The sequence below is a fragment of the Perkinsus marinus genome, assembly GCF_000006405.1.
Source record: "Perkinsus marinus ATCC 50983 genomic scaffold scf_1104296961124, whole genome shotgun sequence".
NCBI classification, from domain to species: Eukaryota; Perkinsozoa; order Perkinsida; family Perkinsidae; genus Perkinsus; species Perkinsus marinus.
In genome coordinates this window covers 85,171-112,309 of record NW_003205853.1, presented here as the reverse complement: position 1 = coordinate 112,309, position 27,139 = coordinate 85,171, and the positions used below count along the sequence as shown (strand labels likewise).

General features: G+C 43.1%; 11 protein-coding genes across 11 annotated transcripts; 6 read left to right on the top strand and 5 right to left on the bottom strand.

The window, feature by feature from the left end:
• Nucleotides 1-359: 359 nt before the first annotated feature.
• Pmar_PMAR021800 (Sulfoacetaldehyde acetyltransferase, putative) lies at nt 360-3,853 on the bottom strand (the record flags this gene model as incomplete). Its single annotated transcript, XM_002772433.1, has 17 exons — nt 360-535; nt 585-784; nt 1,067-1,221; nt 1,266-1,378; nt 1,420-1,596; nt 1,649-1,739; nt 1,783-1,840; nt 1,887-1,966; nt 2,008-2,100; nt 2,146-2,297; nt 2,349-2,469; nt 2,519-2,661; nt 2,708-2,768; nt 2,818-2,919; nt 2,966-3,013; nt 3,067-3,143; nt 3,710-3,853. 17 exons carry the CDS (start codon nt 3,851-3,853, stop codon nt 452-454), a joined length of 1,899 nt encoding a protein of 632 aa, XP_002772479.1. The 3' UTR covers nt 360-451.
• Nucleotides 3,854-5,153: 1,300 nt separating this feature from the next.
• Nucleotides 5,154-6,547, top strand: Pmar_PMAR021799 (hypothetical protein). Its single transcript, XM_002772432.1, has 3 exons — nt 5,154-5,315; nt 5,877-5,997; nt 6,371-6,547. Exons 1-3 carry the CDS (start codon nt 5,172-5,174, stop codon nt 6,469-6,471), a joined length of 366 nt encoding a protein of 121 aa, XP_002772478.1. The 5' UTR covers nt 5,154-5,171; the 3' UTR covers nt 6,472-6,547.
• A 1,343-nt stretch (nt 6,548-7,890) lies between these two features.
• Pmar_PMAR021798 (merozoite surface protein 2, putative) lies at nt 7,891-8,178 on the bottom strand (the record flags this gene model as incomplete). Its single annotated transcript, XM_002772431.1, has 1 exon — nt 7,891-8,178. One exon carries the CDS (start codon nt 8,176-8,178, stop codon nt 7,891-7,893), a length of 288 nt encoding a protein of 95 aa, XP_002772477.1.
• Nucleotides 8,179-9,220: 1,042 nt separating this feature from the next.
• Pmar_PMAR021797 (60S ribosomal protein L27, putative) lies at nt 9,221-9,781 on the top strand (the record flags this gene model as incomplete). Its single annotated transcript, XM_002772430.1, has 3 exons — nt 9,221-9,231; nt 9,297-9,536; nt 9,586-9,781. The coding sequence occupies 3 exons, from the start codon at nt 9,221-9,223 to the stop codon at nt 9,779-9,781; spliced, it is 447 nt and encodes a 148-aa protein (XP_002772476.1).
• Nucleotides 9,782-10,107: 326 nt separating this feature from the next.
• On the top strand, nt 10,108-10,356 carry Pmar_PMAR021796 (homogentisate 1,2-dioxygenase, putative; the record flags this gene model as incomplete). The annotated part of the gene is made up of 1 exon (XM_002772429.1): nt 10,108-10,356. A coding segment is annotated over one exon (249 nt), but the record flags the coding sequence as incomplete, so codon positions are not given.
• Nucleotides 10,357-10,516: 160 nt separating this feature from the next.
• Pmar_PMAR021795 (Homogentisate 1,2-dioxygenase, putative) lies at nt 10,517-12,401 on the top strand (the record flags this gene model as incomplete). The annotated part of the gene is made up of 6 exons (XM_002772428.1): nt 10,517-10,679; nt 10,721-10,823; nt 10,873-11,034; nt 11,090-11,348; nt 11,705-11,988; nt 12,335-12,401. The coding sequence occupies 6 exons, from the start codon at nt 10,517-10,519 to the stop codon at nt 12,399-12,401; spliced, it is 1,038 nt and encodes a 345-aa protein (XP_002772474.1).
• Nucleotides 12,402-13,101: 700 nt separating this feature from the next.
• Nucleotides 13,102-14,508, top strand: Pmar_PMAR021794 (hypothetical protein; the record flags this gene model as incomplete). The annotated part of the gene is made up of 5 exons (XM_002772427.1): nt 13,102-13,316; nt 13,366-13,422; nt 13,468-13,603; nt 13,650-13,943; nt 13,991-14,508. Exons 1-5 carry the CDS (start codon nt 13,104-13,106, stop codon nt 14,506-14,508), a joined length of 1,218 nt encoding a protein of 405 aa, XP_002772473.1. The 5' UTR covers nt 13,102-13,103.
• Nucleotides 14,509-19,176: 4,668 nt separating this feature from the next.
• On the top strand, nt 19,177-19,870 carry Pmar_PMAR021793 (40S ribosomal protein S19, putative; the record flags this gene model as incomplete). Its single annotated transcript, XM_002772426.1, has 4 exons — nt 19,177-19,293; nt 19,353-19,447; nt 19,497-19,607; nt 19,678-19,870. 4 exons carry the CDS (start codon nt 19,177-19,179, stop codon nt 19,868-19,870), a joined length of 516 nt encoding a protein of 171 aa, XP_002772472.1.
• Nucleotides 19,871-20,088: 218 nt separating this feature from the next.
• On the bottom strand, nt 20,089-20,750 carry Pmar_PMAR021792 (lsm1, putative; the record flags this gene model as incomplete). The annotated part of the gene is made up of 4 exons (XM_002772425.1): nt 20,089-20,100; nt 20,147-20,225; nt 20,455-20,568; nt 20,614-20,750. 4 exons carry the CDS (start codon nt 20,748-20,750, stop codon nt 20,089-20,091), a joined length of 342 nt encoding a protein of 113 aa, XP_002772471.1.
• A 2,027-nt stretch (nt 20,751-22,777) lies between these two features.
• Pmar_PMAR021791 (molecular chaperone DnaJ, putative) lies at nt 22,778-24,555 on the bottom strand (the record flags this gene model as incomplete). Its single annotated transcript, XM_002772424.1, has 5 exons — nt 22,778-23,561; nt 23,651-23,779; nt 23,984-24,040; nt 24,375-24,466; nt 24,508-24,555. The coding sequence occupies 5 exons, from the start codon at nt 24,553-24,555 to the stop codon at nt 22,778-22,780; spliced, it is 1,110 nt and encodes a 369-aa protein (XP_002772470.1).
• A 1,136-nt stretch (nt 24,556-25,691) lies between these two features.
• On the bottom strand, nt 25,692-27,093 carry Pmar_PMAR021790 (hypothetical protein; the record flags this gene model as incomplete). The annotated part of the gene is made up of 1 exon (XM_002772423.1): nt 25,692-27,093. The coding sequence occupies exon 1, from the start codon at nt 27,069-27,071 to the stop codon at nt 25,692-25,694; it is 1,380 nt and encodes a 459-aa protein (XP_002772469.1). The 5' UTR covers nt 27,072-27,093.
• Nucleotides 27,094-27,139: the final 46 nt, after the last annotated feature.

Here is a 27,139-nt window from a genome sequence, read left to right as displayed (position 1 = left end):
GCAGGTTCGAATCCTCGCTCATGTATCTCTGCATTTTAACGTGTCAAGCGCTGGCGCTGCCAGGCCCTTAACTAACTTAGAACTCACTTGAAGTGAGTCACTTTCCTTACTTGCTGCTGTGCCATCATCAACGACAAGGAAGCCATGATGCCGTTAACACTTATATCACACAAGACTTTTATGACATGTAGTAAAAGCCTTGTGGAAACTATCGCCCGCGATAAAGCTAGCTGAAATAGCGCAACGGTCGAAACATCTGATACGCATATATCCGATTACACCGATGGTGTCAACTAGGACTTCATATTCACTGTGAATAATTACTGTGAAACTATTAATGAACTCAATACTACGTCACCTACCCTGAAAGAGATGAGTAAATAGCATGTAAAAAAGTAGCCCAAGGTTGAAGATTCAAGAATAAACATCATGTTTGAATATCAGAGCATTCTCATATATCGGTCGGCTGCCCTGTAGGAGAGTACTTGTCCGTGTTAGTGGACTTATACTTGTCCAAATATCTAGTCGGGAGTGCCTGAACATGATCACCGTCAATAGCCTCACTAACCCTGAATGATGACCACCATAGCATCCCGACGGAAGGGGTCTCCAAGCTCTCGTGTGCAAACTATCTCGACAATGGAAGTCTTGCCGTCCTTCATCTGTGCGTCAACTGCGGCCCTCACGGCGTCACCAACTTCATCAACGTGGGTGCATCTCAACCCGACAGCTCCAAAAGCCTGGGCAACTGCGGCGTGGTCCGGCTGATAATCCAGATTAGTGCCTATGAACGGATATAGTAGAGCCTCTAATAAAATATAATAACGCCAGGTATACTATTGTTATTTACAAGTGCGTATTCATCAACACATTACATGAGTTTCACGACCCGTTTCATGTGAAGTGGCGTCGTAATACTCTGTGAAAACGCGATATTCACGATATGCAGTAGTCGCGAAATATATTTTTCACTAATTTTCGCGAAGTATTACTCCACTTCTCGTGAAACGGGTCGTGGAACTCCATTGTTATATACAAGTGCATCTTGTATATCGAGTATCCTTACCAAGATAGCGATCCCCGAAAAAGTTGACCTGGTTGCTTTTCTCTGCGCCCCACTGCCTGTTGTTGAATACGATAGCCGTGGTTGGTATTTGCTCCCTTATGCAGGTGACGACTTCATTTATGCCATTCATCATCCAGGAACCATCACCATGGTAACTAATTTCATACCACTCCTTCGCAAAATCACGAATCGTCATTACGCCACAGCCGGTCTGTCGGGTCTGGCCAGCTTAGCGCCCATCATAGCACCAAACGCAGGGCCGCAAGACGCCCACATTCCCGGACCGACAAGGGACGGCTCACGCGTGATGAACTGAAGGAGTGGTATTCAAAAAGTCGACAACAATATCTTACCTTAGGCATATAGCTGCTGCTGAGAGCCGACAAATTGCCAGTATCGACGCTCAACATGGTGTTCTCCGGCAAAGCCGTTTCTACAGCTGCCAAGGCCTGCCGAGGCCTCACCCTGTTCGGTTGGCACAACCTCGTATCGTCAGTCATACCCTTCAGTGTCGCTTCCCACTCACTGACCTGTTTTCAGCGATGAGTGGTATGAGAAAACCAACAGTAGTAATGATAATACATGAGCTCTAGCCTTAGACAATCTACCATTGATGGCATTCGGGTCTAAGAGCTGTCGAGCCGCGTGCTTCCCTTCAGGTGATGTAAAATATCTGATAAAAATTTCCCCACAGAACCAATTCGAGATTGTCCAACCTAGTGAGAATATCCATAAACTGTCCAACATCACCATTAACCGCTACTGCTACCGGACCTGTCGAGAACCTCAACTACTACGGGGAGGAAGAGCATGCACTCACTGGTGAGCCCCAGTCGGCGTGAATCGATATCAACTTGAACTAACTTGGCATTCTTCGGCCACCAGTCTAGGCCGTATTGACTGATAGAATCATCATCTCCACAGACCAGCACGTCCCCTACGGGTTTTTCATATAAGGGTTGATGCGCGTGCCCAATGCCAACACGACATCAGCATCCTTGGCTACTTTCATAGCCCCCAGACTACCACCATAACTAAAGCACGACGCTTATGCACTCTCCATACCGTAAATCGCCCACCTCAGAATACCAGCGCAAAGAGGATGATCCTGTGGGAAGGCGTCACCATGCAGATAGGTTGTAACCACTGGGCATTGTACGCTTTCCGCAAACCTTACTGCGGCCTCGATATTCTCCTTAGAGGCAGCCACGCCCCCTCCTACCATTATGACCTACAGCGCATTGGGCAAGAGATTGTGACGATAGCAATGCCGATATTATACCGGGTTCTTAGCACTCATAAGGAGCTCCTTGGCGCGCTCGATGGACTTGGGCCCCCCAGGGCCTCGCTCAATGTGAAGTGGATCCGGTATAGTAAAATCATATTTGCCATACCAGTAATCTCTGAAGTAATGTTCATCACTGCTAAGGGGTGTTATGTCCATGCCTTCACCTCGGTATGTTGATCTGTGTCGGTCCTCGGTCGTTGAGGGCGATATCAAAGGCCCTCGAGGTTATCTCTGCGACCCTTTTAGGGTTGTTCACCTGCCCTTGGTACTTCACCATACTCTCGAATATCTTCAACTGATCGCATTCCTGAAAAAATGCAAAATATGTGAAATTACGTAAAATGTGGTCCGACCTGAAAACCCCCCGTTCCCGTTTGCATCGAAGAATGGTCGGGAGTGATGACCACCACCGGGCTGAGCAATCAAAACAGTTGGCAATTTCTACTATATAATCACCGTCTACCTATGAGACCAGTAGCAGCCCTGAAGGGCGGTAACAAAATTAGTAATACCAGGACCGTTCTGAGCAGCGCATACACCGTGACGACCACTGATACGGGCGTAGCTGAAGGAAGAGGAATAGGATGATGATTATGTTATTACTGCCGCACCCATCAGCCATATGAACAGCATTCTGTTCGTGTTGGACGCTTATGTACCTACAAGAAGGCACTGTAGTGGTAGCTGTTCGATCGACGTAGGCTGATCGGACCTTATCCCGGCTATGGGGAAGAGATCGAGGGCATCCATGAAAGCTGAGCCGGCGATTCCGAAGACATATTTCACATCCTGAGGGGTGATATTGATAGCGATACAGTGCTGCAAAATATGTGCTCGTTTTCCTCAGCAGCTGAGCTCAATAGTTTCCTCACTAACCATATGAGTTCATACACGAATCGAGCGAATACTTACGAGAAGTGGAAAGACGCTAACAGAAATTCTCCAAAATTTCCTCAGAATTTTCGTATTGTCACCAACACTTGTGGTTTATCATGTGCAAACTGACCACACTGCTATGCATTGTCGAAAACTGATCGATATGTATATTACTATCAAAGTTTCCTTTCACAATGAGAAATCAATATAGTTTCACGACTCGTTTTATGTGAAGTGGCGCGAAATTCGGTGAAAAACGCGATATTCGCGCTATGCAGTAGTCGTGAAATATGTTTTTCACAAGTGCTTTTCATATCACTAGGGTGAAGAAACTCCAATAATATGTATAAAACTGTTACCATACCGAGATTTAATCATAGACCTCTGAAGGTGGATAATCGTAGAATACATATTATCGAATAATACAAATTGTATATGTAAATGTTTACGCACAAAATGTTCGAAGTGGTGACACAAACCTGTTTCACGAGGGTCTCCACAAACGCCTCGCTTGGGGTCATCGTTCCCTTGTCAACAGCCGTCGAGAAGTTACTACGGTTAAAGGTAGTGGCATAAGCCAGACGACGACTGTAGCGAGCTGGAGTGGAGATAAGGAGGGCCATTGTGATGGATGTGTAGTCTTCTAAAGATTGATATAAGAAGGGTGTACGTAAACAGCAACCGCGCCGTGAATAATGACTTTAGCGCGCGCCCAACTAATCGATGGCTGCCTTTGTGAAGTTGAGCCAAGTTCCAGGATTGTATCTACTATGTACAACTCGATTCTAGGACCACCTCGGAAATTTACGAGAGGTGTAGTACTTACATTCCCCGATAGGTTTCTATTCTAGGGAAATTTTCTCGAGGATTCATTTTTCCATAGTTTTATACTTCGTTCACTGAAAATCTCTTATGTGAGAGTGTAAGGAGCCTGTGGCTCCTTTTACCCTTCTGAACAGAGTGTACAGTGTAAAGCCATAACATAAAATAGATATATGTTATCACAATTTCTCAATAAACCTGTCTTTCTTATAAAGGAATAGTTTAATTTCATGTGTTCAACAGTTTATGGTAAGCCAATTGGAGAGCGACCGAATTCGCGCAAATGTCCGTAAGCATTTACGGTTCTATCGTATCTACTGTGCACTGGAGTTTCACCCTAGTGATATGAAAAACACTAGTGAAAAACATATTTCACGACTATTGCAAATATCGCGTTTTCACGAAGTTTTCCGCCACTTCACGTAAAATGGGTGAAACTCCACCACTGTACTAAAGTGGAAGTGTACTCTAATATTCAAGGTCTGCTTTGTGTTACCTACGGACTGGGCTCTAGCATCAACTTATTGATTTCTGAATTCGCTGAATATGGCGAAATACATCATTACAGATGAACCCGTTTTCTGTTCTTATCACAGTAGTGATAGTTTTCTCATCACGAAATGGTGTTACTATTGGAAAATGACAAGTTTCTGGTAGAGTTAGGGAAACTGTATGCAGCAGAGGGCGTCAACTGTGTGTGGCTGCAGACGAAAAGTAACAATGGTGTGGTATGGGAATTATGATTATTATTATTTTGCTATCACAGGAATTGAAGAAGGCTCGTACTGCATGGTGAGGGCCACCAGGAGTGGGGGAAAGAAAGTTCTCATTGGGAAACGGAATTTACCCAAGAAAATTAGCACTAAGGTAAAGTAGCGATTTCTCATTTCGCGCATTTGTGGATGTCAGGTTGAATCAGCGACTTCAGCGGAGTTTCAAAGGCAACTGTCGTCGTTGTTGCGATTACACTTACGTATTCAACAACAACAGGGGAATAAGAAAACTCTTTCTACGACTAAAGCTGAATAATTTCAAAATCGTTTTCTACCATAACTTCAGCGCTAACTGTTGCGTTTTTGATTTTTATTGAGAATTTTTGACAGCCACTTTGTCGTCGATATGAAGAAGAATCGCTCCAAGGCTGCTCACCACGCTTTCCTGCAAAGAGTTGACGCTGAATACAGGGAAAAGCTGGCGAGGAAAGCTGAGAAAAGGAAAGTGAAAAATGAGAAGAAAATTGAGGCTAAAATGGACGTCGATGCGGTAATAAAATCGTGAAAATTAATAAGGAAGAAAATTTTTGTCATATCATTGGAATATGTGTTTGCTCTCCTCAGCTGAGCTTGGCAGTTTCCTAACTACTTATAGAATTTCAGTGTATGAGCTCGAGTGAGTATATGCAATACCGAAACAATACACTATAATTGTTGAGATTTGTCATACATCTTCAAGTGTGCTGTCATTCGAGAAGATATGTAGGATTAAACTTATTATCAATCGAAGTGTAAACTCATATGTTAATGATAATCTTATATTCCGAATAGTGATATGGAGAAACCATGATTTTGGAATTGGCATCTATCTGGTGAATTAACGTGAAATGGTGGTTGTGGGGGTTTTGTAATAGAGTATATATATCTCACTTGAGAGGAAATGTATTGTTGTTATATTTGGAGACTTATGGTTATCGATTGCATAGCAGCGGAGTTTGTCTATTCTCGAGCAAAGTAGAGAAAAATATCTATGATTTCCATATCAAAAATGAGTGTAGTCGTATAACATTGATAGTAGTAGTAGTAACAGGAGTGATGTCGTTCTCAGCAGGTGGATGATGATGATATTGATCTGATCGATGACGACATGGTTAAGAATAAAAGGCCTCTGTCAACTAGGGACAAGATGGCTAAAAGGCGTAGGGAAAGGCGAGACCGGCTGAAAATAAAAGGTGAAATTTTTTTGGGAGTATCGAAATGTGCGTTGTTGAAATTTAGGGTGATTTTGGTAAAGTATGTTTTCAATTTATTCGAGTTGAATTTACACTACGGTTTGGGTGGTTCAGGGAAATCCGGAAATTTTCGCGCGACCAAAGGTTTTCAATCGAGTTTTAGTATTATGGAGTTTCACCCTAGTGATATGAAAAACACTAGTGAAAAACAGAGTTCACGACTACTGCACAGCGCTCGTATCGCGTTTTCCGCAGAGTATTACGCCACTTCACGTGAAACGGGTGAAACTCTCATGTTTCTCGAAAGTCATTGAGAAAATTGTAAGGAGATTCGCAGAGTGTTTTGGTCGGCTGGTGAAAGTTTTGATTTCAGTCGTACATGGCAGCGATAGTAAAATGAGGGATGATGACGATAAGAAGAATAAGAAGAAGTCTTTGGCTATTAAGAAAGATATTTCTAAGGTTGGCCGATAAAGATACGGATGAGGTCCGGTTGTGTACTACTGCTACTACTTCATCAACAACAACGTAATACGCCTGTTTCTATTACCACTATTTTTCTATTGTGTTTTGAACTTGTTAGTTTAACTACTCTGCACTGTTTTCAGCGAACACGAGATGTAGTGTTGGTGGAATTTCTGTTCGCTTTTCTCAGCTGAGCTCAGGAGCGCACTCACTGGTTATAGGAATAGGAATACTACTGCTTAGGGAGATTTCGCAGAGTTTTGGTATTACTTTCGATAAGACATGTAGTCGATCGTGTGGATACTCTCTAACGCTGATCACTTGAAGATATGATGGCAGTGACTTGTTGGAAATATTCCTAATCAGTTTACCCGATTATAGCACTAATGATGAAAATAGCGGTGGAAACAAGACCACCAGGGAACGAAATTAGTGACATGCGCTGGCGTATCGAGAGATTTATTATTATTGGCAATGGTCGTCTTGGAAAAAAATTATAAGTCGTCACTATTTTTTCTACTTTTTTTCTACTACTACGGCGCATTCGTCAACTACTACAATCATTGGTTTAATGAAGGATTGCGGAATAAATTCCGAAAGCCGTTCGAAACGATGCTGTAGTGAAATTGCTGGGATATTGGTAATGAATATGTGTTGAACGATTATACTTGTGTTAAAACAGTACAGAAGTGAAGCTGGTGTTAAGATTAACTTTAGCTGATCCTAGTATACGGAAAATATGATCGCACTTATGACTTGAGTTATTTCAATTACACACGTTTACATATAAGTTATTCGGGAACCGATAAGAAGTGTTGAGCCGACAGCAACACATGTAGTTGCGATAAGAAGTGTTGAGCCGACAGCAACACATGTAGTTGCGATAAGAAGTGTTAAGCCAGCATCAACACATGTAGTTGCGATAAGAAGTGTTAAGCCATCATCAACACATGTAGTTGCGATAAGAAGTGTTAAGCCATCAGCAACACATGTAGTTGCGATAAGAAGTGTTAAGCCATCAGCAACACATGTAGTTGCGATAAGAAGTGTTAAGCCATCAGCAACACATGTAGTTGCGATAAGAAGTGTTAAGCCAGCATCAACACATGTAGTTGCGATAAGAAGTGTTAAGCCATCAGCAACACATGTAGTTGACCATGGACATATCTTCTCACATCGGTAATGGTTTAGTACAATTAGAATGGTTAAAGGAGTTTTCATGGCGATCGATCGTATAATACTTTCAACTGGAAAGTGTGTTGCTTAGATGAAGAATGTAGGCATCTGTGGAGGGAAAGAGAGTGAATTCCCTGGGTGGAATCAGACTCAAGCTGCATAAGGTTGTTGATACTAATATCCTTATCGATAATATTGATAATATTTATTGATAAACTAATCACAACCAGAGATGAGAATGCCAGAATGACTTCATTGGATGACAATTATGAAACGAACATCAGTCATCATGATTGTCGAAGGCTCATCATATCTAGTAGGCTTAGTAGTAGTAGTAGTAGTAGTAGTAGTAGTAGTAGTAGTAGTAGTAGTGGTAGTAGTAGTAGTGGTAGTAGTGGTAGTAGTAGTAGTAGTAGCAGTAGTAGCAGTAGTAGCAGTAGTAGTAGTAGTAGTAGTAGTAGTAGTAGTAGTAGTAGTAGTAGTAGTAGTAGTAGTAGTAGTAGTAGTAGTAGTAGTAGTAGCAGTAGCAGTAGATCTCATACTGTAAGCCACTGGTGAACACAAGTGTTCGTCCATGGTGACGGCGAATGAATCGCAAAAAGAAAGAACCTCTGAGGAGAGTTGAAAAGTAAACAGATGGCCACAGCAGCGTAGATCATACTTGGGGTTCTCTACGCGTGGGCGCTCCCATACGGTGGATGATAAAATGCAAGATGTAGTGGAGAGCGATACGACAGCAATGGCTATGGGTGAGCAGTCGCTTTTCAACGACCTTGCTATGTTTTCTTTGTGGAAAAAGAATTATACACGTCAACATGGTAGACTATACGTGGCATGGTTGATGAACATTGCTATGTGATAGTGATGTAACTAGAGGGTATGCCGATTGCAGATAAAATGGAATGAGCGGCCATATGACTGCTGGGAGTCCCACGATGCAAGACTAGCTCCTATGCAAGTTGTCAAGAGTAGTGAGGTCATGTACTGTCATCCTGAAAAACGATCCGACGATAGTGTTGGTTAATTTGTGAAAGGACAATGCGTTCACGGTTGTAAGGTAGACGGTCAAGATGGTTTGTACTTAGTCATCGTGACAATGTCGATGATCTATATGCTAATGCAACTACTGCTAATTCACAACGAAGGCTTGGTTTTGATGAGAAATGACTAGAAAATACGATCATCCGACTGTACTTTGCTACTGTACTCAGTAGTCGATCATGCCTCGGTGATGATACATTTAAAAATACCATTTAGTAAAGTTCCACCCGTTTAACGTGAAGTGGTGTAATACTCCATGTAAACTGTATAACAGTTGTTTTAAGTGAATCGTGAAATGTGTTTTACCTCACGGGTGAACCTCTAGTGTGCTACCAGGCCCCGTTAGCCGCAAAGCTATAGTAACCACTCAAAAGGCGCTTCTACCATCACTTTGTCATATAGAGGTAGCCGCCTTGTCCGTGGTCGAAGTCGATTAGCGCGTGATGTTGAAATCGATCAGCTGATCGATTTAGGTGAATACGGGTGTCTAGGAGGCTTCTGTCTGCCGAGTCCAGCATCAAGTCACTGTTGACTACTAACAATGGGAAAGTTGTAAGTTGTGGGAGGACTGCTGCTGACACTACGTTCACTATCATACCACTCCTTCTTCTTCTCAGCCTTCGTGCCGGACGTGTCGTCATCCTCCTAAACGGTCGCCAAGCCGGTCACAAGGCTGTGATTGCCAAGGTCAACGAGAACGGCACCAAGAGCCATCCCTATGGTCACTGCCTCGTCGTTGGTATTGAGAAACACCCCCAGTCTGTCACTAAAAAGATGAGCATGAAAAAGCAGGACAAGCGCTCTAGAGTGAAGACTTTCGTGAAGTATGTCAACTTCAATCATCTCATCGCGACCAGGTAATGCATAGAATAGTAGTAGTGTTGGTGCATATGGTGGTGGTGGTAGATACACTCTCCCTCATGATATCGATGGCAAGACTTTGGTCTCTGACGAGCAGATGCAAACTGTTGACGGCAGAAAGCAGGCTAAGTTGAGTTTCTCAAAGTTGATGAAGGAGAAATTCCAAAAGCCTTCTCTCGAGAAGAGCGGCAACAAGCCTTCGAAGGACTTGGTCTTCCTCAGAAGGAAGCTCCGCTTCTAAGTGGTGACACTTGCAGGCCGATGGTGACACCATACTGTGGATACTGGGTCTCGAAAGGAAGCTATTCATCTGTTGCGTTTTAGTAAAGTTCTTTTGGTTGTCTATAGGGTCCTTCTTGTGGCTGTTCTTCCTCATCTGATAATAATGAGCATGTTGATAATCCCTCGAGTGAAGCGATATGTGTTGAAACATAACGGTTTGATAACACCGAGGCGTTGGTGTACGACCGGATCTACTTATCAGTATAGTCGAACTGCATTCCCGGGGTCGGAAGGCTCCGAAATTGAGTACGGCGTATGATGAGAGTTGCTCGAATTATGGTATAGGTATCAATACGTTGGAGGCTACCAGAACTTTCTCATGACCGAGTTGCTGCCAAATGCAGTGCCGAGAAACCAGAATTCACCGTCGAGACCAGCGTATGGACTGTACCCTGAGATCATCAGTGGAACTGCTTTCACGGCGCCACGAAATTCTAATTATTATACGTGGATGTATAGGAAATACCCTAGTGTAAGTCAACTGAGTCGATTGACTCGTGATAACGATGGTGGTGGTAGTAGTTTGTACAGGACGTATGATGTCAATGAGAGGTAATGGGAAAGTATGAGAGAAAACACGATGGCTGTGATTATTAGATTTTATGCAACCGGCACGACTACAATTATTCCAGAAGGAGTAACGCCAGAACCGTACAGGTTTAAGGCAAGTGAAGATATTGAAGGAGTTGATAATATGACCGTTGACTGGGTGGATTCACTTTTCACTATCGCTTATCATAAGGGTGCTTCTTGTGGGGTGTATGACTTCGGGAAAGATATGTCTGAGAGCTCGAGAGTGTTTATCCATCATGACGCAGATGTGATGTTTTTACCCAGGGAAAACGTTTTGAAAATACGTAGTAAAAAATTGTGGTCGTGCTGGTTGCATAAAAATTAGGTACTGAATTGGGAGTTTTGAGAGGTGGTCCGAGAGAAATGATACTCATCCCAAAAGGCATCAAATTCACCGTCGATAAGGCCAACAGTGGGCGTGCTAAAGGGTGAGAAACTGGACATGGAATTTTATGCAACCGGTACGGCTTCAATTAGATATTTCCTGGAGAACTACGGAGCGCCATTCAAAATTCCCGACCTTGGTCCGATTGGCATCACCTCCGGTTTGGCTCACCCGAGGCACTTTCGAGCGCCAACGGCTTCAACAGTGGAGAACCGAGGAGCGTCTGAGTTGATATCGAAATTCAGTGGGAGAATGTATGCGAAAGATGGTATGAAATTATTGGCAAAATCTTCGCTGTGCGGTGTGCAGGTATCTTTCAAAGTTGAATAAAACGCCGTATGATGTGGTTGGTTGGTACGGAAATTATTACCCAACGGTTTACGATTTGGGGCTATTCATGGCGATTAATACCGTAACATACGATCATCCTGATCCGAGCATTGGAGTAGTGTTGCAATCACCATCGTTATCATATGCACCAGGAACTGCTAACATCGATTTTGTGATATTCCCGCCGAGATGGTTAACTGCTGAGAACACATTCCGACCACCTTGGTTTCACAGAAATGTGAGTTGGGAAATTTGTAAACAAAATCGTCATGCAAGGTAAATTTTTAGTATGTTCGTTTTTAGGGTCGTCAACTTTATAACGATATGAGTAGTTCGATACGGTTTTGAAATTGTCATCATTTGAAACCATAGTCTTGTCAGGGTAATCGGTATCATTTTGCATGCACTTTAGCGGCCTCTCTCATACCTTGAGGACTGGTTCGGTCCACACTGTAGATGAGCTCGTGCGTAGTGTTGGAAACCGTGCTTGTTGATGTTATTATAGACGTTTTTGAATTTTTTGCATTTGAAGTTTTGGTGCTCAAATCGTGTTGATTTTCTGAAAAAAAATTTCTAATACAGTTTTCATTTCAGGTAATGTCGGAGTTTATGGGGTTACTCTACGGTGGGTATGATGCCAAACAAGGCTTCAAACCAGGATGCAGTTCTATTCACAATCAACTCTCTCCACACGGTCCTGATCTTGCTACTACTACTAGTAGCAGTAATGACGGTAAACCAGAGAGGTACCACGGCACCTTGGCGTTTATGTGGGAGTCGGATCGAATTTGGATTCCGACGAAACAAGCTCTTGAGGTGCTGAAGGATGATACTTATGTGGACTGTTGGAAAGGCTCGGGTGAAGACCCGTGGGAGAGGTAGGGAAGGATTAGTATGTGGCAATTCGGTGTGAAAAATGCGAAAAAAATGAATTATTTTCATACAAAAAATGGAAAAATATTATCTAGAGAATGTAAAATTTCAAAAATTTATTACTTCAGAAAGTGTAAAGTTTTCCAAGATTTTTGGAAGTTGATCTGAAACTATATCGTATATACTTTTCCTATGAACATGTGATGTGATAAAAGTAACCTTTTCTTCGGGACCATGATAGCGACAAGTTTTTCACTAACATAAACCCCAGAATAGAAAACGCACATTTTTCTCACATAGTAAATTTGCCGAAAACTATTTTATCACATTTGTGATTGTCATCATTGCCAGATTTGATCCCAGTGAAATTCCCAACGAGCCCAGCAAGTTGCCGTTCGACCCGAATAGGGCTGAGTGAAAATGATGATGGGAAAGATGAATTTCCTGAGTAGAATCAACGTCACGGAGGTCTGAAAATAAGCTTATACATGGTGATTTCTTTGAAGTGGTCGAACTCAATTTTATCTGCGATTTTGTTGTGTTCGCTTAGCCATACCACTCCACCGTTTATTCGCAGAGTTCTACTTTGTTACATGATCTCCTCACGACTCGCTGATGAAGGTTGACAGCGTTGTTGGGTGAAGAAATGTTCCTCATCTGGTCAGTTACGGTAGTCTACGCGATGATGGTATTAACTCGGTTGTGGATGTTGTCAAGGTGCTTGGAAGTGAAATGTGTATTTCCTTGGTAAGCATCGGGCGGGAATTTGTGTATATATTTTCATAAATTTCTTATATTTTCGACAAGGCTTTCGCTCCAACGACGACGAATTTTCGTATGTCGTTTAAGAAATTTGGATATATTCATATTGTTCTCTCTCCGGTGCTGCTCAGTTGAGAGCTGATAGTGCAGGTATTGAGCTCTGAAGGTGTTGGTGTCACTTGTGTGGGGTTGTCAAGATTGGATTCAGAACTGCGAGGGAACTTGTGATACGCAATTTTAAATAGTAAAATTGCAAGGAAAAAAAGGATAGTGATTTCAGATATAATTTTCCGGCAGTTTTTTATGGTGTTTGTTGTGTTTTCTCCCGACTTGTAATTTTCCTCAGTATTGCTCTCCAATGTCTGCTGTTGTTACTGGTTGTCTCATCGGGACGTTCCCTCTTGATAATAGCCCTCAGCTACTGCGGTATCACACTGATCACGTCCCAAGCCCGATACCCTATAGTGACTTCAACAAGGTGGTGGCCTCTGCGACGACCCTTTCTGATGAGAGTATGGTAGGGGAGGGCGAAGGAGGAGTTTCTAGTGAGAACTCTGGAATTGAAATCATGGTCAGTCGGAGGGGGAATTTTAATCAGATGTGGATATTGGTTTGATCAGGTCGACGGTCTCGGCAAGGCTTTAGTGAAAGAAGAGGACTTCTATTCCGGCAGATTGGTAATAGTGACGTTTATGGTATGATTTTACACTTGTATTTTTCAGAGTTCTGTAAAGTTGTCGGTGTCAGCAAGCATGATACCATCACAGGTGGCCTCGAAGGGTATCCTACGACGAACTGCGATGAAGATGCTTCTATTGAGGTATCTCGATCACCCTACTGCGCCTGCTATCACCATCGGTAATAGTAAAGATGCAAAACACGTGAGTATTGGTGAGTCTTGTAGGTCTATTGCCGTCATCAGTATCACCATCATCATGTTACGTTGGGGAAGGAGGAGCTCTGCTGACGTCCAGACTGTCTCAAATCGAGTTGCTTTCTATTGGCATTAAAGCTGGTGAGAAGTTGACAGGCGAAGTCACTCACGTATCGGGCACTAGCATCGGAGTAACGGTTCTCGGAACTTGGCCGGCTACTATTCCAAGCAGTAATATGTTGTCGGATTGGACATATGATGAGGGAGAGGCTGCGTGGAAACGTCAGAGGTCGAACGCTTGTGCTGATGCTATCGTTAAGAAAGGTAAGTAGATAGTATTCGGGCCGTTGGGTTAGTATTACACATTGTAGGTACGCATGTAACCTTCTTTGTTGACTCGGTGGTTACTGGGAGTAATAGTATTGCGACTAATGCGAATGATTATGATGATGATACTTATTATTGGGAAAACTCACAGAAGGAGGACAATAGGGAATGTTATGGCGTCGGTGGTGTTGATGAAGATGATGTTGAATCAACTTTCACAAGAAAATGGGCTGCCGCTACTAAAACCATCGAGAGCGATCTCAACAACTCATCATTTAGAAGCTTAGTAACTCCAAAAGAAGTAAGGGAGAACACAGCAGTGGTATCGGCTGAAAGCACATTTACCATAATCGGGGCTTTGCTGGAGCCGACTGGTGCTATGAGGGGATCTACTAAGAGGAAGACTGCTGAGCTCGAGAAGGTGGAAGAAGATGCTGTGGAGGAGAAGAGAGTAACAAAGAAGAAGAAGCATCATCATAAGGAGGCCGACAGAGACGAGGAGGCTAACGAATCTACCAAAGTTGAAAAGAAGCATAAGAAGCATCGTAAACTGAGTCACTGATGATAGAGAGTTTACTTCATTGACGTCATACTACTATGTACTTGTGTTGCTTGTTAGTGATGGGGAAGGTTCGTGGAAGCGGCTAAGCGGGTCGACCGTCAACAGAAATCGGGTCGAACGTCAATAAACGCTAAGAGTGTTGTCTTCATCATGTCACCAGGTTTCTGACATCAGGTTTGTTGTCTTTGGTTCTTCCTAGTTATGGTTCTTCCATGAATCTCCAGCTCCAAATAACGGCCATTCAACGGTTATCTTAGCCGCGAGAACCTCGAATGGGTTATTTAATGACCCATTCGAGGTTCTCGCGACTTGGTCCTCATCAACAACAGAAGGTCCAAACCAGCAAACAGAGACGAGTTGATCATGCATGCAAGTTTATGATGCCTTTCTTAACCAAATACATCACTTTATGCGCTAGATGTGGTGGGAGCCGACGAGGGTCCAGCTGAGCGCCCGGGTTCGACCGAAGATATCTGATAAAAACTCAAAGCTCTCATTCACCCGCATCCTCGCTCACCGCAGCAGCTTGTCAACTTCTGGGTCATTCAAGAGACCCTGAAAATACATCATTCCGCCAACAGTCTCATTCCATCGTCGTTTGTGATTTCCAAGGTCGCTATCTTGCATTGACCAGCCAGTGACGTTAGAGCTGGTCAGCCAGTCGAGGACTCACTTGGCAGTCCACGGGAATATCATTTCCATCAGCATTCGAAGCGTTAACCGCCAGAGATGGTGCTGATTCTGAAGCGAGCTTTTCAAAATGCCGCGACATCAGGGCGCTGAAGGCTCGTAACCACTCGGCGAGATCCTGTGAAACACACGCGACGAGTCCGCGCCTTTCTTTCAAGTTCTGAGTTGTGCCAAAACTGTAAACGATGTCATGCCGAATAGAGTTGCAGCAAAGGTGGTAGGGAATTTTCCGATATTTTCTGGAACAGATTTGTTGTTATTAACATGAGGAAAAACGTTCTCAATTCCGAGCAGACTTTCTAATCGTTCCTCATCGTTTCAACCACATCGTGTGGATGGACAACTTAACGATACGGGTTCACACCGCTCTAACGCATTCTTCAGCTATGCTTCGATAGAGAACCCAATCAAGTTGCTGCCATACTCGGAGTCCGAGTCTCGGACAGTTTCTGCATCTCGCAAATAATGATCCAAAAATACAGGATTTTTCTGGCCTCTGTTGATGGCTTTGGCTGTACAGACGTACTGTCATTCGTAATACGGAATACATCCATACAAATTCCGTATGGATGTCACCCATCGAGTGGTCATGGTCCGCACTGTCGATTTCGCCCATCTCTATTGCATTCACTATGAATTGTAACAATTCATAGTGTATGTACTAACAGTTAGTAATAATAATACTGAACAGTGCTAGTAGTAAAATTCTGATGGGAAGCGAGCTTCCCAGTCGGTCACCTTGTCTCCACCGATTTCCAGCTTCGCCCTTTCTGGATCCTCTTGCATGGTCCTCAGAACCCGCTGATATCGCGGGTCTGCGAAGCCCTAAATTAGAGGCATGCCATATTTGCGCTTTTAGTGAGGAAAAGATGTGTCCCATGAGCGTTGTACTATCCTGATGAGCTACACTAAGCGTTGGACTATTCTTCGTCATTCTAATTATGATGAATGCCATCACACCGCTATAGAACTCTCGCAAAGATCTACCATCACTCAGCGTTCTTGTATGTTTAGTACGTCAGTTCTCAATCGATTTGGTCTTATCTTGATTTCCTCAAATACAGTTCTTTTCACTTGGTATTTTCAAGTGACTCACTCTGGCAAGCACAGGATTGGCCATCACTGCTTTCAGCAGCTCTGGTGACATCCAGGATTCGGAATCGCCCGAGACTCGCCTCGCAGTGTCGGTCAAGGTTGCCTGAATCTGAACACCGCGAACTCGTATCGTGCTGTGACAAGGCTTATCAGTTGCCGATTCTATGATGGAGTTTCACCCGTGGTATAATACTCCATGTTTAAAACGCGATATTAGCGATATGAAGTGAATTGAAAACAACTTGCGGACTACAGTGCACCCATCACCTCTCATCACGTGGAGCACATCACGTATTCTACGCGTTATTCACTGCTCACATGCGTGTTTCGCCGAATGAGTTGTTAAATATGTTTTCCCTAGTGTTTTTCATATCAATGATGAATGTTTGTGAACAACAAGTCATGGCGAACTAGTTCACCTCGGGTAGCCTTAATTCCTCGTCAGTTTTTGCTGATATTCTTTGCACTCGAGGGGCACCGAGATGTCTCAGATCAATGACCTCATCATGAGACCGTTCTTTTACTTTCTTCTTTTCTCTGTCACTCACGAGGAAGCCCTGATTTCAACGTTGACCTTTTTCATGGAGCGTTTCACGCAGATTCAGACCCTTGATATAATATGCCGATTCGAGTTGGATTCCGCGAGATCGGAGGAGTGCGGAAAATATGCACATGGTCGACCAAATGTGTTGGTGATAATATGAGGAAATTTTGGGAAATTCGTATCTGTACACCTCTACCAGAATTTGTATGTGAACTTCTATAATCAGCGAGGAAATTTCTGAGCTCAACTGAGAAAAGCGAACATATATTCCTACTCCAACACTGTATGGGAAATTCCTGAGATCAACTGAGAAAAGCGAACATATATTCCTACTCCAACACTGATGTGAGCTATTATAATTAGTGCAGAAACTCTTGAAGGAAGCCAACGCATATTCCAACACTGGTCCGACGCCTCTTCTTAACAACTGTTGTCAACAAGTGAACAGGTGAACCACTCATTGTCATTCAGTCCCTATTAAATGGAATACTGACAAACTTGAATTTTCATTGTCAATCTTGATTGTGACATCGTCTGCTCATATTTGCATAGTAACAGGTAGAGACATATAAACTGCGTAGGTTCGTTCCTCTAAGATCCCACCTTTTTCAATCCGGATTGTTTCTCACTCTTTTCCTTCAACCGATGAGGAACCGCATCGGATAGCGTAATTTTCTTTGCCTCGTTTTTCCTTGGCAGTTTAGTCTCATCATCGCCCCGTGAGGTGCTCATGCTGAAAGCATGTATCCTGAAAAGAAGACTTGTCAACCAAGACCTTCCCTCTGACAGCATCTGCGATCTCTTAGATAAAACTGGATTTGAACGTCGACTATCCCGACGCAATGTCGAAGGGAAATATATTATATATATTTGCTTACCATAGCTGAGTTCAGGAGTTTTCACGCTGACTATAGAAGTTTATATACGAACCAGAATAAGGATGATCGGAAACCAACGCGATTTCTCATAGTTTCCATATTGTCACCAACACATGTAGTTGAGCATGTGCGCATTTCTCCCCACTGCCCTGTCTGCCTCGATTCACATTCTTCAGGGCATACCCTTGCTTGATGAGATCTTCCATACTTGGGATTTTTCCATCAGGATCATTATGAAATGTTACTATAATTCTTCCTGGCCGGAAGTAGCGTAGCATATGGTTGCAATTCTAATCGTTCTTCCTCACCTTTTCTTGAGTGATGAAATTTGCTCAGAACAGTCTTCCAAGGGAGGTGGCATCTCATCGTTGGAAGTGTTCATCACTCACGAACTGACTATATCATAGCCTTGTCCATTGATGAGCGCAAGGCAGCGATTCAAAAGATGAAAAAGATAAAAAACAATGATGTGTCGGAAGAGAGGGTGTATGGTTGGACAGCCCGAAATATCAAATGTCAGCAACCTTGTCGCAGCAGTGCTGGCACACTGGGCCACAGCTTCGGAGTACATACCAGCACCAACCGGGAATAAACAGCGCCATCATGCAGGGTGCGCACAGACCACATAACGGTGGAATGCCATTGAGATTGTTGGTGATTGTCAAGTTTTGCTTGAGGTCATTCGGAGACATGACCTACGATCAATTCCGGATGCACAGGAAGTACGATCTCGTAGATGAATCGGCACGGAGTTACCAACTCCAGTTCGACGACAGGATGCGAAAATCAATCTCGCTGTCAAATGAATCATCCTATGCGTGGCAGATATGCCAACCATTGGCATATCTGCCCCGGCTGCCTGTTGGCAGCCAACCCACGACTGGGGTGCATTTACCGGCCGTTTATGATATCCCTCTACTGCAATGGACGATAACACTCACAGAATGGCATAGCTGCCCCAAATGGTCATCTCACTAAACAGGAAATTAGCGAGTGAAAGGACCAATCTGAATGTAGGCAAGATTTTAGGGGAAAACTCATGTCTAACATATATCTACATCTTATATAGCGAGATTGATAGTACAGGCTCCTTGCAAGGCTACTTAGTCGTGAACTATGATCTATCAACAGATTTCATATAACGTTATCATCATCTTTTCATGGAAATCGTTTTACGGTAGTGGTTCTTTGCTTTAACAAGCTTTCATCCTTCTTTTCTCATGGAAACATACTTATACACCGTGGAGGGTTACAATGGAAATGAGTGAAATATACGTTCACTCCCCTTGCTGACAGATCATCAGTGTGGACTCGACACCCTGAAGAGTAAGAGGCCTTCGAAGAGGACGGCGCGCTTGATCTGAGGCTATCGATCACGTGATCGATTTGAATAATCTTCCGTGCTGGACGACGGCCTGACCCTCCAGACGTTGTTGTGTACTTCTAACTACCATCGCCATCATGTGTGAGCTCGTCGCCAAATATGATGCTAAGACCGTCAAGGACGTTCCCGCTGAGCTTTTCATCAAGGCTTTTGCTGCCCACCTGAAGGCTCAGGGTCAGATGGAGGTTCCCAAGGTACTACCATAACCACCTATTTTCACAACTCAATTCTTATCATCGTTTCCTCTTTTCAGTGGGCCGAGTACATCAAGACCGGCACTCAGCGTGAGCTCGCCCCCTATGATGATGACTATCTCTACATCCGCGCTGCCGCCATTGCTCGCCGAATGTAACGACGACATCTCCGGAATAGCATTTTTTCAACGTGGATTTCTCAGTTACATCCGCCCCAACATCGGTGTCGGTGCTCTCCGTAAAATTTTCGGGATGAAGTCTAACTCTGGCACTTGCCGTACTCACTTCACTCTAGGTGCTGGCAAGATCAACAGGTAGTAACATAAACTCGGGCAGATCGGATACACCATTATGATTGGTTATAATTAACTAACATTTTCACAGGTTCTTGCTCCAGCAGTTGGAGAAGATGGGTTTCATCGCGCAGAGTGATGCCATGAAGGGTGGTCGTATCATCACCTCACTGGGCCGCCAGACTCTCGACACTGTCGCCGTGCAAGCCGCTAAGGCCGCCAAGCCTGCCGTTGAGGAAGAGGAGGAGGCCCAGCCTGCTGAGGAGGAAGTTGCTCAGGAGTAATCAGCATCAACTACAATGATGATGGATCAGCTCTAGCAATGATGGTTATAACAATGGGTCGTCAGAAGAGCAGCTTCACAACAATCATTACTCTTGCGTTCAGTGTTTGGAAAAAATGTTAATTGTTGGGTATTGATTTTTTGGAACTCAAAAACGCAAATATAGGAGTACTCAGAAAGCGGTGATTTCTCATCGTCGTAATCAGCGTAATTACGTTGTTAATGGAGTATCTATGAGAGAAAGATCAAATAAGATGAAATAATTCCGTGGTGTTACACTCTTCAACTGGGCGGCCATAACTGTGGATTGGTCTATTCTGGCATCGATATCCTCATCAACCTCACCAATGGACACTCTGAGAATAATAATATGCTGCATACTTCTGAAGAATCAATATTCTACTACAAGATGTAAACACACTCTACTATCAGCTGATAAGCGACTTATTCTATCGAGAAATTCCGGTGTCACCTTGAGGTGTCACCGATAGCACAGAATCACTACTACTATCAAATGTTGGAGGATACTATTATAGCTAGCATCGCTTCGTGAACGATTATACGAGTGGTAATTTGAGTTATTACACATCGTCTCCTCTAACGAGGTAGAGGCCGTGATGAAGCGTCTCAACTCCTTCCACTGTAGAGTAAACCCTCTCCTTACATTCACTCAATACTACATTCAACGATTGATCAAACCTGATAAGAACCCAATGTGTGAATAGTAATTAACTACATTACTACCCGTTGAATTTGCCCAACAGCACTTTACCATCTGCTGTTACTAGAAGCACTTCAGTGTTGAGCATAGGCTCGAGCATTGACGAAGTGTTGGCGAGTGCGGTAGTGGGATGATGATGAGTAGTAGTAGCAGAGGCCATTATGGAGAAGCACTAATACCGTAATCTGATCACATCCACAACGATAATTATCGCCTTGCTTTGATGTTCAGTTGAATTGAAACTGCCGCATTTTTTGATATCACAGCTCGTGTTATTCGAGACTGATTCCTATTTAGGATCTAAATAGGAGGAAAAGCGAAATGCTTTTGTTCAAATGGATGAACATCGTTTTCCCGTATCGACGACCGACTGATAAGGGGTTCCAAAAACCTACAAGAAAACAGCAAAAATGTGAACTTCGGCCAACTCATAAAAGGAGTCAATATCATTTGATGTTAATAATACTTCTTTTCTGATAATTTTCCAACAAACGGATAGGAAGAAGTGAATGACAACAACAACGGAGAGATAACTGCTTCTAAAGAATACAATACGATAATGGAACGTCGGTGATAAAAAATATTCTGATTTTTGATGAAATTTTCCTCTAAAAAATTTCGTGATTTTTTGCTGAGAGTTTATATGTTCATATTCATATATCAACAGAAATTGTGGTACTGGAATAAGCAGTGTAGGAAAATATGCACATGGTCAACTACACATATTGGTGAAAATATGAAAATTCTGGGAGAATTTTTTTTGGAAATTCTCAATGCTTTCTGCACACTTCTACCCGAATTCGTATATAAACTCCCACATGCCGACCACATATTCCTCCAACACAACAGTGTCAACAGCAACAAAATAGTGCAGCAGTACCGGTATCATCAATAGTGTGAATCGGTGTTGAGTATAACGACCATAAAAGAAAGAGAACAATAATTTCAACGGAAACATACACAGAAACTACCACGAAAAAACTAATCACCATCACTGTTGATGACATTGAGGGTTACCACCATCTTCATGTCCTGAACAAAATCGAAAATTTCCGCATTTTTTTTTATTTTTTTTTGCTCCTACCTCTCCTTTTGTAATTCGCTTCTCTTTCTTTTGATCGCCTCTCCTCATTTTCAATTCGCTTCTTCAAGACTTCACTCTCAGTATTACTCAACCGTTGGGCATACAACGTATGAGACTTCTTACTCGGGCGTTTTTTCTGTGCTTTTCCCTCTGCAGTTTTCGGTTCTTCTTTTTTAGTAGAATCACTACTACTAGTAGTATTATTATTATCCCCATTTTCATCATCACCCGTTTTCGAATTGAACCAACTTTTCACCGACTCGATGATACTTTTACTACCGCTCTCACCAGCATCCTCCGGAGTCTTCACATTTTCCTCCTCAACTTTTGGTAGTGTATTTGCTATACTCTCCTTAATTCTGATCCGATCGTCTTCAGGAATATCCGATAACGCTGTTGGAAATGCAACCTTGAAGCGAATATACCTACACAAGCGCTCATACGAATGATTTTTTTTCAAATAATGGTGATGATAAAATATAAAGAAAACGAGATAAAACAAGTAAATTATTTCTTTCAAGTCTACAATTCGGTCCATTCTTAGAGTGTATAAAACACTTGACGAACTCAAGTTTTATTAGTGAAACCCACAAGAGGTTAAATAAGTTGAAACTGATAGAAATATGGTCAAAAAGTGCGAAAATTTTCTGCTGAAGGAAAATTCAAAGAATTTCCACATTAAAATTGTTCTCTTGCGATAACACCACGATGCCTCCACTCGAGAATTCAGAAAAGTATTTTTGTCAATTCCACTGATAAAGTTTTAACTATTCAATCAGTGACCGAATAGTCGGGCAGAGTTATAAACAAATTATAATATTTCTTTACATTTCGAATGTAAAACATTTATATAGTTATGAATTTCTATAGTCATAAACCCTCGAGTTCTGGCCATAGTAAAAACTCCCAACATTTTGTCAATATTACAAATTCATGGCGAACACACAATTGACCAAAATCTCCTCACAATTTCGTCACCATTTCGCAGTACAGGAAATCACGCACATGGTAATCTACACGTATTGATAAAAACGAGGAAATTTTGCGAAATTTTCGGACAAATAAAACCTTGTAAATTTCCAACATATTTTCTATTCTCATTATTACATGTCTCCATATTTTCCTCCCTTATTATCAACAGCAGCATTAGCAGGTACAGGCATCCCCATACCCTTCAAGACCCACATATCACCAGGACGGACCACAGCTGTACTATCATTACTCTCAACCTCGTAGGAATCACCATCTAGGTGCCTCAAAGGGAATGAGAAACCACACAAAGCCTCAGCCAAAGTAATGCTTCTGTCCAAAACCAAATCGTGAGAGAGTCTATGCGCAAACTGGGAAGGTGATGATGGTGACGTAGATGGCACGAGAGTAATGACAACATCACCAGTTTGATGTTGGACCCTTTCAGAAGCTTTCCCAGGGAAGGTGATAGTATGATAATCTTCAACACCAGGAGGAACGCTAACCGTTAGAATTTCCTCCTCTTTTGTATACCCCTTGCCGTTGCAAGCCTTACAAAGCGCATCTTTAGGTATCTTACACCCCTCCCCTTTGCATGCTGGACAAGGCGATTGCTGTTGAAATAAAGTATATCCCATCTGTCGAGTTTCAACAACAATTCCAGTACCATCACAACGAGTGCAGGGATCGAACCTGTGCGCTCCGAAACCGTCACAAGAAGCACACTTCTTCTCCCGAAGATGTTTAACCCGCTGAGTAAACCCTTTATAAAGCTGCTCTAGTGTCACTGGCATCGCATAAGTAACATCTGGTGTTTTTCTTAAAACTTGCTCTTGTCCACCATAATGCGGTCTACGCCCACCACCACCAGCAGCGCCTCCAAACATCTGTGCGAATAGATCAAACGGATCTTGAAATCTGAATGAAACTATTATGCTCTACTATAGTAGTAGTAGTAGTAGTAGTAGTAGTAGTAGTAGTAGTAGTAGTAGTAGTAGTGGTATTACCCCGCAGCACCGGCGAAAGGGTTCCCACCAGGACCAGCGCCACCAGGGGAAGGGCCAGCACCGTTCAGCCCCTCCTCACCGTACTGGTCGTAAATACGTCGCTTATCCGCATCGCTGAGGACTTCGTAACTGATGTAATGAAAATTATCACAAATTGTTAAAATTTCTTAACTTAATTTCCAGCGCGTGAGGGAAAAAATATGAAACAGACCTGCGGAAAAAAGTAAATTTTTTCCCTCCTTGCGCAATATCTACTGGAAAATTCATAAATATTTTCCAAAGGTTTCACTATTTTTTATGAACGTTCAAAACTTGTCATAATAGTGATATTACGCTTCTGAAATTTCCTTGAATTTTTCAGCATCTCCTTCCGGTCTGTCCGGGTGGTACCTAAAAACATCACCAATGCTCATGACATACCATAACATTAATACCATACATAACATTTCGCTTGAATGAGAAAGCTCCAAGGCGTTTATAATAGAGTTCGTCACGAACGCATGGAAAGTTTTACTGTAGTGAACATAGTAGTGGGAAAATAAGCACATGCTCAACTACATGTGTTGATGACAATATGAAAATTCTGAGAAAATTTTGGGAAATTCTCAAGACACTCTTGCCCGACTTTGTGTGAAAACTCCTATAAACTTGAGCTCAGCTGAGAAGAGCAAACATACATTTCAACACTGGGAAATAAATATGATGAACAGAAATAATTCCTTACTTGAAAGCCATCTTTTTATACGCCTTTTTGACATCGCTTTCGGAAGCATCACGACTCAATCCCAGTAGTTTGTAATACGCATTATTATCGACCTGAAATGAATCTTACAAATCAACCTAGTAAAATATCTTACTGTTTTCCGTCGCGTTTGATACATCCTTTTCTGATCAGCACTGCTCATGAAGAGTGCCCGAGTTTGTTGTCTATTGTTGCATGATGATGCTAACCCACGACGACTCGCTCTGGTTGTTGGCGGTGTGGGATTTGTCGGAGGAGTGGTATGAAGTGGTACTCGGCCAGCCAGAGAGGTAAGGCAGGTGCGAGCAGTAGTATATTCAATAGCACCCATAAGATGCTGTTGTTGTTGATATGGTAGGGAAGGTAACGGCATTTTATACTACCAATGATACGGGAAACTGAGAGTAATATTCACCGTTGAAGTGAAAGAGGAATTGCCCGTGTTAGGTTATGAGATGAGCGATAAGTTTATGAATAGCAGTTGAAAAAAGTATTCCCATTATGAACAGCTTGAATTGCCCACCCTAAGCGCCGCCAGATCCTTCATAATAGCGGCCCAGGTTCGATCCCCGGTGAAGTCATTTTTCTGTATTTTTATTGACTTTGTACTCATCATGAACAACCCGAATATATGAACTAACGCCGTCGGTTTAAGGAGATTGTGGAAGAAATAGAGAATATCAACACCAAACACAATAGTTGGTTCCTCTGCAAATTACTTCAAATTTGTGTCTGCGAACGGCGAGTGCGATAATAGTGAGCAGTCCTCACTGAGCACGCAAGTGCATGATGTTCATATAGTTTTTGTATTTTTCATTGCAAGTCTATGAGGAAAGTGCTAGACAGCGTCATTTTGGGGCTTTACCGTAACCATTTATGTGAGCCAATAAAACAACAGTATCAACAACAAGGGATATCGAATGAACTACCACTTGTTTCTTGCAGTGCTGTTATAATATAAGTTTGCTTTCCTCATCTGAGCTCAGAAGCTTCCCCACTAGTTATAGGAGTTTATATATGAATGTCACTAGAAATGTACGGAAGCCTACAGAGATTTCCCAAAAATTTTCACATATTTCCCCACGCTTTTCCCTTGTCATTTATCACTATGATTTACACAACATACCATGTTTTTCTCAAATCAAATATTTGAGGAAAGCCCAAAACAGCCAAAAATGAGTCTGATACAACGTTCATTGTCGTTGCTGCTCAGGAGTAGACTAAAAGTCTGAATGTAAATGAAAATACCCTAGTGAGACTTTTCTAGGTTATTAATCTCCTTAGAATCGGCAACCTCTTCTACTGGTTCTCGAATATTTTCGCTTGCGCCCTCCCATACGTGCTAGATAGCCTGTAGATCTCTAGCGTCTGATGGGCGGGGTCATGAGCATTCTTCAATTCGATGTTCTGTAGATCACTTAGTTCATATCTAGAGTTGGGGTAGAACCTGCAGTGGCTCAATGTATCGGCCACGCGGGTAGAGCTGTAGTCAGGGACCACCCAGGAAGCACCATTGGCCTCGTGCATCGTGTAGGGTATATCCTCGAAATGAAGACGACAACCACCAAGAGTGATATACATGGTGAAAAGGAGTTCATCTGTCTGGAAGAATACCAGCTGTCCAGAAACTCCATCAGATTTAGCATCATAGAGCCCCTTCGGGCGGGCAGGTCCTGTTGGTACAACTGGTGGTAGAGTAGTAGGAGTTGGAGGAGGAGTGGTACGTGGTAGAGTAGTAGGAGTTGGCGGAGGAGTGGTACGTGGGACGGTAGGGCGAGGTGTAGGGATACTACTGTGAGAGAATTCCCACAGGGTGTTGCCTCCGACAAATATCCTCAATTCGGCCATCGGAACACCATTCTGCGCCTTCACCAGGATTTGCTCGAATGAACCACCATGTACGACAGGGTCGGAGCAACGCTCAATGAGCCTCTTCAAGTTGGTACCGCTGTAGTCTGGCAAAACCCAAAACTGTTCCTCAGTGCCATATATTCCGGAGATAGTGTATGGGATATGGTAGGCACTACTACCACAACCATTGAGGTTCACATGTAAGCGCATATGCTGGCTATCCTCGTTGAATACGATCGAGGCCGCGTTAGGCGACTGCGAATATTCATATCTCCCCTGAGGCGTTCCACGAGATGGAGAGGGAGCAGTAGTAGTAGGAGTAGGAGCACGAGTGGTGTAGGGCATTGTAGTAGTAGGAGTAGGAGCACGAGTGGTGTAGGGCGTCCTAGTAGTAGTAGGGGCAGTTGTTGGGCTCTCCTCACCGCGGCTCAGCTCGAAGATCCATCTGCGTCCACCACCAATATGTACAGAAATCTCACCCATGGGGGTGTCGCCCTTCCTCACAACCGCGAAGTGGTTGAAGGATTCGCTGTTAACGTAGGGGTCCTTGCAGGCATCGAGACTCGCTTTGAAGCTACTCGAACTGTAATCAGGGACCACCCAGAATCCTGTACTGCTGGATACCCCAACGGCCCTATAGGGCACGTCATGGGCCGCCGCAACACAGTCACCAAGTCTGACGATGAGTTGCAGGGTATCAGCGTCACGGTCGAACATGAGCAAACCGCCCGAGCCTTCGGATCTAAGACGCATATAGGTGCCCACAGGTCGGTAGGTATTCTGAGCAACGACGCTTAGATTGAGGAAAAGACCTAGGAGGAATCTCATAGAGTAGAGAAATAAAGGTGCCCTGAAGAAAATGAATATTCTTATGGAGCGACATTTACGGGAGACGC